A 13,882-nucleotide genomic window follows, 5' to 3' on the forward strand; every position below is an offset into this window, starting at 1 on the left:
TGCCGGCGAATGCCGCTCATCCCGCCGTCCACGATGTCAACGACGAACAGCTTGCGGCGGTCGACCAGAGAACGCAAACAAACGCAGGAATATGTCAAAGGTATGTATGAAGGCATTTAGGCAAGGCCCATGACCTTAACTTTTCACACAGCCTCACCCTCCCTTTCAAAACCTGGGATTAATCCCGACGAGGAAGATGACTTTGAGGACGATGGATTAGAGCATGATCTCGATACCGAAGGGGAAGGGGAGGGGGATGATGAGGAGCCTGAGTATGCTGACCCTCGTCCTACGCAGTTGCGGGGATCCATGACGAAGCCGAAACGTGCACCGCGGTCGGCACCCAGAAAGGCGCGTTCTGCGCCTGCAATCCCCAAAACTATGCGAACCAAAGCTGCGGGAAAGAGCCACAGCGTGAAAGACGCGTCGATAAATGATGATAACTCATTCTTTAGTTCGTTTCACGATCATTTTTCTTGTCACTTTCATGACTCATTCGGTGTCAACTTAGATTCGCTGCTGAACTCAGCTGCCGCACTCCAATCCACCGTCCAAGACTTCCTCGATTCACTAGAGGCCAATGCTGACGCTGCATTAGCGGAGTTGATAACTTGCATCCTGCGACTGTGTGGCTGTAATTCTACCGTCGACTCACATGTCGTCGTTGACAGTGATGGTGTAGTGGATTTTCTGGGCGATCTTGTCGAAGAAGTCAAGGAGGTAAGATATCAGGGTTCCCGTTACCATGCTTCTGATACAACGAACACTCATGCGCCCAGCAGGCTGAATCACAACAATACCCTTTATCATCTAAAGCCCCAGTTTTTCGCAAGCTGAGGAAGTCCATCTCCGAGTTCTTGGATCGACTAATAGCCTCATCATCTGAGAATGATATGCTCTTCTCGACGGAATTGGTCCCTACTCTTCAGATTTGGGTCATTGCGATGTCATCTGCCCAGCTGAGGAGTTTTCGTCATACCGCAACAGTGGTAGCATTAGAATTGGAAAGTGCACTTTCATCGGTGGCAGCAGTGATCGAGAAAGAGGCAGAGATGATTAATAGGCAACGAGAAGGCGAACGGAAGCGTCGCAAGGGTTCCAGCAAGCCAAGTGAAAGGGAGAATGCGTTGCGGACGAAGGCTGCAGGGATCAAAGAGAAGCGGACGAAGATGAACGAGTTTCTCAAGGAGTTCTTCGATGGGTACGAAAGTTGACCTATCACCCATTGTTTGTCTTCTCATTCTCTTTTCAAGAGTTTTTGTTCATCGATACCGCGATTCTGACGCAGGCATCCGAGCGGACTGTGTTAGAGAAATGGGTGTTTGGCTCAAAAGACATCCTGGATACTTCTTAGAAGGCAACTATCTGCGATATGTGGGATGGGTCCTGTCCGATGCCGTAAGTGCGATCACTTTTCTTCGCCTTGCACTTCTATGTAACAGCTCGCTAGAACACCAACGTGCGCCTCGAAGCAGTCAAATCGCTACTTGCTTTGTACCAAAAGGAGGATTACCTTATTACTCTACAGCATTTCACTGAACGCTTCAAATCCCGATTGGTGGCAATGGCTAAACATGATACGGAACTTTCCGTTCGTGTCGCTGTGATTCAAGTATTGGAGGCCATTGACAAGAACGCCCTGCTGGACGATGACCAACGCGCATTGCTTTGTCTCCTTATTTTTGACCAAGAACCTCGCGTCCGTAAAGCGATCAGCGCGTTCGTCCGGAGAGTATGGGATGAGACCGTTGCACAACGTTTAGTGAAGCGAAATGCGCATGATGACCGCGAGCGCAGCTTTGCAGGAGCAAAAGCGCTCGCTTTGTTACTTGTAAATTGGGAGAACGTTCTTGCGAAAACCGGGGTGCCGCTTCAGTCTGAGGATGGTTCGGGGACGAGAGTCACTTCCAAGGAGCCTAGTTCGTTTGATATCATGGTTCTCGCTGCGGAGCAAAAAAGTCGTGTCGCCCTTGCGATAGAAGCGCTCTGGGACCAAATTGATGTTATCCCAAACTGGGAAGCTATTCTTCAGCTCTTGTTACTGGACCATTCCGGCAATGTTACTGCCGAAAGTGTCGTTGCATCAGCGTCGAAACTCCGAAAGAAGTCACAGGCCTCTCCTCGTAAGAAACGGAAAGGTGAGGACGATGAAGATATTGCCGACGAAGCATGGAGGCTAGAAGAAACCGAAGAGACTGCTCTGTTGAATGTCCTACTGGCGTCGTTGCAAAAAACTCTTGCAGACTCTGTGAGCAAAAAGACAGTGAGTGCTTTCTGCCACTACTCTTGGAACATCCCCTCACTCTCCCTGTAGTCGGATGCCGACATTGTCCGGAATGACCTTACTCGCGTTTTGATGAAAGCACTTCCGCAACTATTCTCAAAACACCAGACAGACGATTTTCGGATGATTGACATTCTTACCATTCCCAGGCTACTCAACGCTAATTTGTATTTGGAAATGAGAATGCTTACGGTGAGTGACGTGGGTCAATCGTATCTATTTCTTACCTCATACCGAGCAGGCATTTGAGGGCTTGTGGGATGACATATCCAAGCAAATCTTGACCCAATCATCGCCAGCAGTTGTGTCCAGCGCAATTCTTACAATGATGCACCTTCTCCAAGCGACTGCCCTCTCCGCTACCAACTCGACAAAACTCGTTGAGCTCGACGATGAACTTTCATCATCACTGAGGGCCGTCGTCTCGGGTCGAGAAGAAATAGAGGCTAGCAGTTTCCACGAAGACGAAGTAGTGTCCCTTGCGGCGATTACGCTGCGAATTCAGCTGCTTTCCGCCAGACGAGACATGTCCTCTTGGGTTGAAGATGACGACAATGGCAAACAATCATCATCTTGGGATATCATCTTGGCCCTAGCGGAACGTGGACGTCTTGGTCATAAGGAAGAGGATACTGTAGGTTGTTTTTCACCAGGTGTCTGAGACAACTGATTAATTCCCTGCAGCTGGTCCAAAATTGCTTTAATATTTTGACACAATATGTCACATGGAAAGTGAATAAGCAGCGTCCGGAGTCATCTTCGTCGCAAGAGGGTTCCTCTTTCGGCGAACCCGACCTGGAAAGAAGGAATGCCCTTCTGCGCCTCCTGCAAGATTATATCGGTGGTAACAATTCAAACGCGAGCGAAGCGGTGAAGCGGACGGTAAGATTGCTACACGGGGACGCGACATCAGGTTGGCTGACTGTATGTCAGGCATTTCAAAACTTCGTCGTCCTCCATATTCTTTTCCCATCTGATCAAGTCCATGCGTCACTGGCCATCAAGATGGATGACAGGTTGCAATACCAGTGCGCTGGTTTTATGCAAGCAGAGGCAGAACGATTCCACGAAGATATTATTGAATCTCGTGGCCCTGTGACTCATGAGAACGGCGTTGGTGGCAGCGATGAATCAGGCAGCGAGAGCGAAAACGGACAGTCGAGCAATCAAAAGCGTGGTGAGAAGGCCTCCAAAGCGAGCAAACACGAGCAACCCCTCAGCCGCTTAAAACTTGAGAGTGAGCATGACTTCATTTCGGTTGCCAATTATTTCCTTCGTGCCATCGCTGCTGGAGTCATGAGCCCACGCCACTCATCGACATTGCTCGCATACCACGGTCTCCTCGGGAGCCAGTTTGATCATTGTCTCTCCACTTTGGTTTCGGTTTTGAGGGAAGAGGGCATGTTCAAAAATAACGGTGAACTGGTGGCCACAATAGTGAATGAGGCTCTGCGTCAGGTGGGCAATAATCACATGTCATCCCTCGGTCCCACTCACGTCTATTTCAGTCTTTCACAATGTTTATGGACGGTCAAACAGATTCTCAGGCATGCATTGGCCTTGCCAAAGCATTTGGACCCGTATTTGTCGTACGAGGCGCTCACTTGTCCATCACGCGTCGACTCGATGCTCCCCATGTAGTGGAAATACATTCAGCTGGCTTAACGTGGATTATCAAAAGAATCGCAGCATATGAGTCAAGCGGCAACCGAACAAAAAAAATGCAGTGCATTGAATTCTTCCGAGTCTTGCATGCTTTGCTAACAAGTGTCGGGAGCCGAGAAGCTTCAAAAATGTGTGCCTTCCGATTCCAATCCACAATTTGCTGCTGATTCCCACTATCCCGCAAAACAGTAAATCCCACCTGGATAAGACTTTGGAAGCCTCTAGCCTGGAAATCCCTCCAACTTCCAGGGGTTGGGACGCTGCTCGCCTATATGAGAAACGCCTCATATCAGCAATGTCCAAGGACAAGAGTGCGTGGCTGTGCTCCAGCGGTGCAATACCCCTGAACCTCTTTTGCTATATCAGGTATTGTCGCAAAGGGCAGAGCAGCTGCTTCCAAGGCATCTGCGAGATCAGGCGAAGGCGTCACTGATGATGAATCACTGACGGGGAACCATGGCGATTCATTGCCCCCCAGACCACCCATGAATCTGGAAAAAGATCCGCAATCCAGAGATATCCTCGGAGATGGCGAGACTGATCCTGAAGTAACATCCAAGAGCACTGATCAACTAGGCGCTCGGCCACGACCGCGGATGAGGCCTCCACCCTCTTCATCACCCTCACGATCGCCAGTGCGGATCTCCTCAGCAGAAACTCCAGCCAGGAAACGAAAACGAACACCTGATTACGATCGAGATGATGTCTCGGACAGTGGAGATGCTGAGGCGATCTCAGCACTCATCGAGCGACAACAAAATTCCTCACAAAAGCCGTTGTCACAGGCAAGCCAAGCAAGTGTGGCAGATTTCAAGTCCGCAAGGAAAAGGGCTCGGAGGTGACATGACAAGAATTGATATGGCATTCTTATATGTGCAGCACTCATTCCGCAACAATTGTTTCGGCGATCTTATGTGTACCACTGTATCTGATGATTTAATCGCTAACTTATGCGGCAGCGCGCCGGATATTCATGTATGATCATATTCAGTGATTACTTGCTAATGTGAATTAAAACAGAATGTGTATGAGAGTATGCAAAAGACAGGACGAAGGCATGCGCACAATTAACGTGTGCGGTGATTTGAAGTGTCGAAGTTTAAAAATATCGAGGACTGTAAGGGAGGTGGGCTGAAGACCGTCGTGATGAGGTTGTTAGAGGGAGATCTGTCAACTGCGAAGCAGACCACGATCGAGTCTTCCCTTTATCATGTCTTCCAAGATCGTCAAGATCTGCGGTGGAAAGCCCTAGAAGTTCTAGAACTTCGTGTTGAGCGAGGAACATAGCGCGAGTAACAGAGGGAGTGGAAGTTAGTCGCGATGTCATTGAATCATGCCGGTCCATGCTTTGCCGAGTCGGGGAGAGAAGGTCAGGTACGGGGGGAGCGCTGGTATCAACTGAATCAAATGCCATAGAGGAAGGTGGGTAAGGGAATGTGAGACTACCAAGTTTCATGCCGCTGTGGGACGGACGAGCACTTCTAAGAGGGTGATTGGTGCGAAGACTAGCTTTCGAGGCCCGGGAACTAGTCTTCCGTGCAGCTGACACTCTGCTGCGATGACCACTACTGGGACCACAGTCAATGGCTGAATCGCCATTCTGTGGAACAGCTAACTTTCCTCGCATTTCGTCCAACTCCCGTTCAACCTCCAGCGCCTTCCCCCACCCTTCATCTCGCTCCGCCTCCACGTCAATCAAAGTTTGAGAGAGCAGCTCATTCTCAGAGGATACACGCAAAAAGGCCCCATTCATCTTCTGCAAACCCATCATAAGGGCACTAGCCAAATGATTATCACGCAATTGCCGAATTTGCGCAATTTGGTCCATGACAGTGTATAGCTCCGATGTCAACTCTTCGAACCAATGAGATACCTCTGTCAAGTCTGACATCAAACGTCGAGCCGTTTTGACATCAGGACTGTCAACATGCAGGGGCAAAGAACGGAGAATGACATTTCTTCGGCGGATTTGATATTGCAACTTACTCTTGATGCTGTCGCGTAGGTCCTCGAGGCGCTCCAGTTCAACAGGCAATTCTTTTTCCAATACCTCCTCGCTCAGCAATCGTATCGATGTGACAGCAGTGGACTGAACAATCGCTTGGGCAACCAGGCTCTGGAGTTCCTTAGAGGTGAATGTCCATTTGGCCTGGTCAAGTGTCAAACCTTTCCATTTGATAGGTATGTCATCAAACAAAGGAGAAGAGTCAGATCCCTCCCGGGAGGGGCTTGACAAAGGTACTCCTGCATCGTCAGAAGGCGAGCCGGATGACACCGATTGCATGGAACGTAATGCACGAATGGATGAGTCTGGAAATGTTGGCTGGTTAGCTGGTCGACTTCGGGGACCCACGGGTGGAGCTAGAGGTCGAGCATTAGGACCGGGAATGTCCAGAGCGGGGATCGTGATCACGGGGGTTGGAATGTGTCCCAGCAAGTTGTCATCGCCTGGTTGCTCACGAGATGAAATTAAGAGGAAGGAGTCTCTGGGGGTGACGGGAAATGCGCTGGGTTGAGCTTCTCGTGTACGATTGGATAGCGTGCGAGCGGAAACGTCGATACGAAGCGGCGTGCTCTCGATCCTGAAAGATTTGGGTGGCGCCACGCGGAGCTGACTTTCAGCAGAAGTCCCTTGTCTTGACGTTTGGAGCCCCTTTCGCATCCTCTCTGTATCCCCCCGAAAGGAGGGAGATAAGCTTCCTTCCTGACCCGGATCTTCAACCACTTTTTCAAGATCTTTCAATGACTGCTTCTGAGGTGAAGTGACGATCGACAGAAGCGAGGAACCAGTGTACGTCTTGTGCCGAGACAAGGGCAAGTGTCCCGCATCACTTGCACTCCTACCCCGAGACGATACGGAGATAGGTTTGAGGGGCAGATCTGCTTGCTCAGATACGGTATGTTTATGGCGAGGGAATGCAGAAGAGAGGAATCCGCTCTCCGACGAAGGCGGAGTTTGAGAGGTTGGCGAGAGTCGAGAGAAAGCGGTGGAAGAACCTTGCGAGGATGACGATCCCGAGGAGTATTGAGGGGGGATCGCAGAGCTGCTCGGACTCCAGCTTGGGGGTCCTTTGGATCGAGGAATTGGAAAAGAAAAGTTCCCTCGTTCCGCAATGTTCAACATTGAGGGAAACGTGCTGCTCGATCGCCCGCTGACAGGGACACCATCCCTGATTGTATCCACCTTCAGGGACTCGGTGTTCCCACCAAAGAGTCTCTTCGCATCCGCCATCAACGCCAACCTATCCTTGGACCCCTTACGTGACAACGCATTCACTGCAACCTGCGCGGCACCCCTTGAACGACTCGAACCATCACTGCGAGAGGCTTGGACAGAGTTGGAGATAGAGACCGAAACATCTACAGTAGCGGTGTTGTTCTTGGGAACACGCGTCAAACTAGCGTCTTCTATGGGCAAAGATAGAGACCGCTCGGTGAGAGCTCGTTGGGGGAGAACGGGAGTTTTGGTTCCCAATGAATTTTCAGTGTTGCTTCCCTTTGGATTCATGGATGGACTGTACTTCCCACTTGTCGGTGAAGCAAAGGAGGTAATAATTTGAGCACCGTCAAAAGCGGACCGAGGTCTCGTTCCCCCTCCAGAGTTGGGGGCGGCTAGTATCGGTGGTGATAAAGGTAATGTTGCTGAATCCTCTTTCGTCATCCAATACGCTGAGACGTGTTCAAGGCCAATCGCATCCTCATGACCTCGGATGGTTTGAGCATTTTCCGCACCGGCCACAGCAGAGTAGTCCTCTGGAAGGATTGCGCTGGTCGTTTGAGCGTGTTCAGGAACACCCAAAGCAGAAAAAATGAATTCGGGAGAAAACAAGAGGTCGCTGGATTGGGGCATATACGTATCTCTGCGAACACTGTCACTAGACATAGCATTCGACAGTGCGGACCCGGGGACTTCCAGGTGCTTCATCGCTTCTGCAGAGCCAGCGTTCTTAGGGAGAGGTAGGATGACGGACTTAGGCGATACCGTTGGAGACCACGAAACGCTTGTGACAAGGGTGCGGGCAGCGCCACCTAATGGCGCAGGCTGATGGTCAAGCGGATGTCCGGTGGAGGACTCGGAACTTGGAGATAAACGGCGTGGAGCAGGAATAACATTTCGCCGAGTGGACTCAGTGCTATGGAATGTATGTGGAGATGAGGACCGCAGTGCCATGTCCTTGCCGTGACGTTTGTTTCAGCCAGACGATACAGGATACGCGACTACAAGGAAACCTTTCAGCTCACCTGTGAAGTGGATGCTGAATCTCCCAGTGTCTCACGGGGGGCGATCGCTGAAGGGTCGGACAACGGTGCAGGCACCACACCTACCTGTCCCCGACCCTGAGAGGGCTCAAACTTATCCTGCTGTGGACAAAGTTGATTTTGACCAGCACCACAATCCTTCGAACTATCGGCCCGAAAACTGCGATTCTTCCGAATTGGACCTGATCGCACATCACCTGCTCCAGCCAGTTCCCTTAGTCGAGTTTGCGGTGCGAGAGCTTTCTCAAGGACAGTTAATTCATCCGAGGATTGTAGATCGTCATCGCCCGTGAGCAAGTTGAGATGTCGCTGAGTCTCTTGTGAGTGAAGGCCAGAGCCCTCTGCCGATGGGTTGTCCTTGAGAACATCAGGTGGTCGGGTTTGGAGCTGCGCATGCGCACTTTGGGCGGTAGTTGAAAAGGTGGGCAATTGTGGCTCAACACTACACAAGGCTTCAGTTGAAGGGATCGTAATCGGGGCCGGCGGACCTCGACGGCTAAGATACTGCCTGGCGGAATTCATCTGGGTTGGAAAACGGTCACAAAATCACACAAAGTGGGTAACATCGAACCTACGGAAAGTTTGGAATGGTGTGTAAACAGGTGCATATTGCTCGACACAGAACCAGACGGAGTATGGAACTCGATCAAGGACGGAGTAGGTCGACGCAGGAGGATGGCGGACGGGGTAGGGACTGCAATAGGTTGAAATATTCCGTCACCAACGGATGTTTGTTCAATATCTAGCCAGTTAACTGCTGTGGGATTTCGATCCACTGCAGTTGCGAACGTCGCTTGAAACCCCTCGCCTTCAATGAGGGTGTTCGTTGAGTCAATGATAACAAGAGACGCTAAACCTCTCCCATTGAGACGGAAATTGATGGCACCAGAATTGCTCGTTTGAGGCCGACCAACAGCACGGCTAAGTTTGGATACAGCAGCATCAATGGACAGCTTAGCTTGATGGCCGGACAATGATCCTTCAAGATGTGGGTGGGAGAACCGTGATGGGGGTGCCTGAGTCAGTAGTCGAGGGCTTGAACCACTGGACGATCTAGGTATGCACGATGGCTGGGTGCCACTCGACATCGCGGACATCTTTGGGTAGCTGAGCGCAAGAGGACGACCACTTGGTCAGCTGCGGCTTCTTTGAGCTCTGGTTTCATCAAAGCAACCGTACTAGGCCGCATAAGTGTGTTGGTCCGTGTTTGCATCAGTTAGCAGTGCGCATCAACCGTTCAGAAAGATGATCAATGGTGAGTCTATTCGGTTCGTTCCGAATCTGTCACACATAAATTGACAGATTTCTCTTATGGCCTCCTGACATCCCTGACGATCATATTCAACCCGCCAGGACAAAGTCGCGAGTGGGGAACTCTATAATAGACCAGCATTTCACATCAATTTCTCACCATAATGCCAAATCTGGAACAAGCGTAACTTCGAAAGTCGGTTTAGGTTGGCCCGTGCTCAGGTTGCGATGGAATCATTTGGAGCAGTCGTGACCCAGCGCAATTCACGTCCTCGCAAATTAATCGGTACACTCATATGGCATTCAATGGCTTTCGGAGACGGTTTATTACATAAACTGGCGCCGACCATGAACATTCAGCGACTTCATTCGCAAGGGGAGCTTTATTACGTTTCCAGATATCTGAATATGCATGAGTGTGAGCGCATGCAGACGTTCTCAAAATTTCTCCTGGCCCGGGTCGTCTCGCAAACCAAAGGGCAGCATTATTCTTCGACTCTCATAGTCAGGTGCGGCCGACCAAGATTGAAGGAGCATCCTGTATGAACACATATGCCCTGCCCGTTAAGTATTCTGCCATGCCATGCACTTTACCTTTCTTGGTACTGGATACCGAGCTACGTTGCTAAGACCATTCATCGGCGTGTAAGCACAGAAGGGGTAATTCGACCTGGGTTGGTCGCACAATTCTATATGTTCCATCACAACAGGAGCCAATAGTTGTGGCGAATTTGGCCATTTCCAACGAGTTCAAAGGCTGGGCCTGGGATTAAGACCGTTAATATGCTTAAACAACTCGCAATGCGCCACAAAGAATGCCAGTCAGCATATCCCGTAATGTACATCGGATTCTGAACATTTGGTAACGCTCTGCTTTTGCAGAGTCACGATTTAATGGTACGGCGGACGTGCCTCAATTCCACTGACACACTCACTGTCCTTCGCAACTTCTCTATCCCCTCTGCGGGTTTATCTGTAGAATCGCGGCTGTCCGCCGGGTCACCGGCTTTCTTGTGCATTCAACCCGTACGTACATGAGCAGAACCATCCAACTACGTTAGCCTTCACCTTAATTGATTTAAATGGACACATGGGAAAAGTTCGCTCTCATTCCCAGATATGAGGGGTGAACGTGTGATACTGTTAATGGGTGTAAGACTTAAGTGGGTAAATCTGTCCCAGAAGGCACGAATCAATATTACAACAGCGACAATTACATAGTACATGAACAAAATGAACTACAATGCTAAACACAAACGTGACAAGCCCACGCGAGAAGGAACGGAAGATAGGGTCGACAATACAAAGGCATTAATTCTTGAGCGTGTGGAAACAGGTTCGTAACCACCATACAATGCGGTCGTGATCATCGCCGTCATGCAAACACCTCTAGTCATCCGAGTACCAACTCCCTTCCTGAGATATGAGAGATTCTAGTCTTGCTTCGAAAAGACTCTCATTCGGTCCATCATAAGCTCCGCCCAACAACATTGAATCAAGATCTGTCAATGAGTTGGGTTGGACCAATGGTAGAAGGCCACCACTACCGCGAATAGCAGCCTCCAAAGACGTATCTTTCTCCTCTGGTAAGACTTGATCCCCCTTGGAACGTGCCCCAAAGAGTCTCTCATTATTGGACAATAGCGAAGGAAACGATTGTAACTTTCCAGGAGGGTTATGGAAAGGAACAGCAAAAGAACCTCTACGATGCAACAGAGGTGACCATGTGAGAGGCAAGACATCTGTTTGCAGCTTCGGGGGACCTGGATTCGACCACGGATTAGAATATAGGCAGTTAGAGCAAATCCCACAGATCGTTGGAAGAGAAGACAACTGAGGAGAGCATGCACCACTAGAAGGGAGGGGGCTTCCTTGAGTAGATTCTGATTTATTAGCGGTATCTGATGTCACGTCGGAAGCATATTCATCATCTGTGAGCCACCGCTTGGCATGTTTAGCATATATAGACCCCGAAATGCCCTCAGCCGCAGGTCGAAGAGTATCACCACCCAAAGAATCCAGGACACCTCCCCTTTTGGGCGTAGAAGTCATAAATCCCCAGGAGACACTCGAGGCAAGCGAGAAACGACGAGGGGTAGAACTCTGGGAGTGCTGGGCTTTGCTTTGGGAAAATAATCGATGTAGAGATTGAACCTGTGGGAAGTTGATGAATTGGTTCGAAAGACGTTGGCACCACATACCTTGGGATGCTCATGATATGGAATCAAGTAGAGCTCCACTGATAGGTCAAACTTGTCCCAGAAAGATATGAGGGGGTACTTTAGGAACAAATACAACCACCCACCAGATCAGAGGGTGGACGCTCCTCCATGATTAAAATGCCAGTATTCGAGGATACCGGGCTTGAAACTAGGGTCTTAGCCAGGAGATCTTGAACATCAAGGCTGCCCTGTTGGACGTGACGAGATATTCCAGGGTCAGATCCTGCAGTTTCCCCAATCGAGCTAAGGATGATGCTGAGAGGTCAGACACCACAGGGCGACCATACATACATACTTGGACCCAAGAACAGACGTAGTCATCGCTGCAGTAGAGGTTCTTGTGGAGAACGCTGCATTGACGGCGGAGATCTCACGGGACTGACATAATGGATCAATCAGCAGGAGAAGACCATCGATGACGATCCCCATACCTCCTAGCTTTGGATCTAGCAACTGGTGCGCGAGGCATCCAACTTGTCCAGCAGCTCGGGACGCAGCTCTTGCAGATTCACTATAAAATCATCAAGACAAGCGGTCGGTGAATGAAGAATCCCGCAACTGATTCGGAAACCCACCGGCCAGCCTTCGGGACAAATGGGGTACGAGATACTTCGGCTTTGACGTCCCTATTTGAGGCTCCATTCCCAGCAGGCATCCTTGTCGGTAAGGAAACAGTGCCGGCCGAGGCGGGCATCCGGCTCCGTGAATCCCTTACAACAGGGAAGTTCTCATCGAGGAAAAAAAGCGCTCACTATGGATATGCCATACCTTTTGGGAACAGAACTAGAATGGGTTACCGAACGCGGTTTGTTTCTGAAATGGCTCGGTTCTGCTCTTGGATTGGATGATTTGAGAGTGGGGATCCCAGAAGCCTTACGATTATCAGATCTATCTGCAGGGGGCTCGAGATTCCGAAGACTCGTCACTACCATCGGACGCTTTAAGACTGATGAAGAAAGCATGATGTTGTGTGGAAGGTTCTCTGCATCGGGGAGGAACCCGTGGAGACTTTTGGGACAGACTTGGAGATGCTATTCGATTTGGCCTGACCCGGTTTAGCTGACTGCGAGATAGTAGCAACTTTACCCTTCTAAAAATTTAGGAGCAATTTTGTACCAAGGCCTGAAGGTACATACTGTTTGGTTTGGCCAGATGGAACAACTCCCTTAGTGATGCGTTTTGTGGGGATATTCGAAGCACCACCTGAGGCTTCGGCTTGGAACGCTAGATCGGGAGTTCAAAAGGGCGCCAAAAGGAGGCCGATATCGACTCACCGAGTTGTTCGTGGGCTGTTCGAGGGCTTAATCGCACTTTCGGTTTGGGAGGACTACGCACCCGGCCAAAATCAGGAAAAACTGCTCAAAAGCGCTGGGGGGTTAGGCAACCTACGTCTGCGGGTTAACGAAGGACGGAGTGGTTCGCACTCGTTGCTTCTGTGGTCTTGCGGTGGGAGGCTTTACTATGGAATGCGCCGGGACGGGAGACAGATTAATAGATTCCCTCAAGGCGGGGCATTTTCTTTGCCCTCCTCGAAGGACGGCACCGGGACACGACGTGGAGTAGGAAGTTTGGGTTTAGGGGGTCTGAGGGAGACATATGAGTGTGTGGAAAATGTCCGGGACTGGATCGTGCCACGATCTTACGAGAATTTCACAGGAACAGGGGCCACGCATCTCTCCGCTTGTTGCTCTGACTCGAGAACAATACCGATGGCCTTGGGCATATGGAACATTCCAACTGGACTCTTGTAGTCCACAGCAAGAACAGCACGAGGAATCAATCTAGGGGAGGAGGATCGGAGTCTAACCATACTCCAAGTGCAAGCTTGTGATGTACTTCTCTCTCTCCACATTGGATGGCGTTGACGCTTTTGAGGGTTTGTGCTCCTCGTCGGCGCGTTTCTCATAGATAGTGCTGAGAAGCCCCATACATTAGCCCATTCCTTTCTGGAATAACGCGTGAAACACGCACGCTAGCTTTGTGATGGGCTTGATTCTCTTGCCCGTGGAGTTTCCTCTGATTGTGAATCTGCCGGTCTTCAAGAAGAATGTTTGTGCCTTCGACGCCAGAGCGCCCCAGACATTATTTGCCGTACTAAAGCCACTCTTCATACTACTTGAGGATGATACGGATGACGCTAGGAGAGTGTGTTTGCGGTTAAGACGATCATGGTCAAGAGTGGAATGTGACATTAAGTTGT

At 50.2% G+C, this 13,882-nt stretch overlaps 4 protein-coding genes across 4 annotated transcripts; 1 reads left to right on the forward strand and 3 right to left on the reverse strand.

Annotated features, from left to right (window-relative positions):
• The first annotated feature begins 3 nt into the window (after positions 1-3).
• On the forward strand, positions 4-4,986 carry EI90DRAFT_3044949 (uncharacterized protein). The gene is made up of 13 exons (XM_039059375.1): positions 4-100; positions 152-454; positions 512-720; positions 783-1,201; positions 1,254-1,398; positions 1,451-2,263; positions 2,315-2,476; positions 2,526-2,918; positions 2,969-3,166; positions 3,218-3,742; positions 3,793-4,079; positions 4,139-4,260; positions 4,316-4,986. The coding sequence occupies exons 1-13, from the start codon at positions 10-12 to the stop codon at positions 4,789-4,791; spliced, it is 4,143 nt and encodes a 1,380-aa protein (XP_038919782.1). The 5' UTR covers positions 4-9; the 3' UTR covers positions 4,792-4,986.
• Positions 4,987-6,731: 1,745 nt separating this feature from the next.
• Positions 6,732-9,475, reverse strand: EI90DRAFT_111385 (uncharacterized protein). The gene is made up of 4 exons (XM_039051528.1): positions 8,785-9,475; positions 8,192-8,713; positions 7,173-8,123; positions 6,732-6,993 (listed from the first exon to the last, which is right to left on the reverse strand). Exons 1-4 carry the CDS (start codon positions 9,304-9,306, stop codon positions 6,853-6,855), a joined length of 2,136 nt encoding a protein of 711 aa, XP_038919783.1. The 5' UTR covers positions 9,307-9,475; the 3' UTR covers positions 6,732-6,852.
• A 1,304-nt stretch (positions 9,476-10,779) lies between these two features.
• On the reverse strand, positions 10,780-12,059 carry EI90DRAFT_111409 (uncharacterized protein). The gene is made up of 4 exons (XM_039051529.1): positions 11,974-12,059; positions 11,766-11,925; positions 11,662-11,712; positions 10,780-11,614 (listed from the first exon to the last, which is right to left on the reverse strand). The coding sequence occupies exons 2-4, from the start codon at positions 11,790-11,792 to the stop codon at positions 10,850-10,852; spliced, it is 843 nt and encodes a 280-aa protein (XP_038919784.1). The 5' UTR covers positions 11,793-11,925; positions 11,974-12,059; the 3' UTR covers positions 10,780-10,849.
• A 1,124-nt stretch (positions 12,060-13,183) lies between these two features.
• On the reverse strand, positions 13,184-13,874 carry EI90DRAFT_3119510 (uncharacterized protein; the record flags this gene model as incomplete). Its single annotated transcript, XM_039063215.1, has 4 exons — positions 13,184-13,265; positions 13,326-13,463; positions 13,519-13,596; positions 13,654-13,874. The coding sequence occupies 4 exons, from the start codon at positions 13,872-13,874 to the stop codon at positions 13,184-13,186; spliced, it is 519 nt and encodes a 172-aa protein (XP_038919785.1).
• Positions 13,875-13,882: the final 8 nt, after the last annotated feature.

This window comes from Cantharellus anzutake, assembly GCF_015039405.1.
Source record: "Cantharellus anzutake strain C23 chromosome Unknown EI90scaffold_10, whole genome shotgun sequence".
NCBI classification, from domain to species: Eukaryota; Fungi; Basidiomycota; class Agaricomycetes; order Cantharellales; family Hydnaceae; genus Cantharellus; species Cantharellus anzutake.

Excerpts from the sequence above, each read along its gene's own strand:
- EI90DRAFT_3044949 (XM_039059375.1), top strand. The coding sequence starts at position 10 with ATGCCGCTCATCCCGCCGTCCACGATGTCAACGACGAACAGCTTGCGG. Across the intron at positions 1,202-1,253 it reads CTCAAGGAGTTCTTCGATGG|AGTTTTTGTTCATCGATACC; the intron begins GTACGAAAGTTG and ends TCTCTTTTCAAG. Across the intron at positions 4,261-4,315 it reads AGCAATGTCCAAGGACAAGA|GTATTGTCGCAAAGGGCAGA; the intron begins GTGCGTGGCTGT and ends TTGCTATATCAG.
- EI90DRAFT_111385 (XM_039051528.1), bottom strand. The coding sequence starts at position 9,306 with ATGTCCGCGATGTCGAGTGGCACCCAGCCATCGTGCATACCTAGATCG. Across the intron at positions 8,714-8,784 it reads CACACCATTCCAAACTTTCC|TATCTTAGCCGTCGAGGTCC; the intron begins GTAGGTTCGATG and ends TCCGCCAGGCAG. Across the intron at positions 6,994-7,172 it reads GGTTGGCGTTGATGGCGGAT|CTCTGCGATCCCCCCTCAAT; the intron begins GCGAAGAGACTC and ends GAGTCCGAGCAG.
- EI90DRAFT_111409 (XM_039051529.1), bottom strand. The coding sequence starts at position 11,792 with ATGGAGGAGCGTCCACCCTCTGATCTG. Across the intron at positions 11,713-11,765 it reads AGCGTCCACCCTCTGATCTG|TTTGACCTATCAGTGGAGCT; the intron begins GTGGGTGGTTGT and ends TTCTGGGACAAG. Across the intron at positions 11,615-11,661 it reads CATATCATGAGCATCCCAAG|GTTCAATCTCTACATCGATT; the intron begins GTATGTGGTGCC and ends AACTTCCCACAG.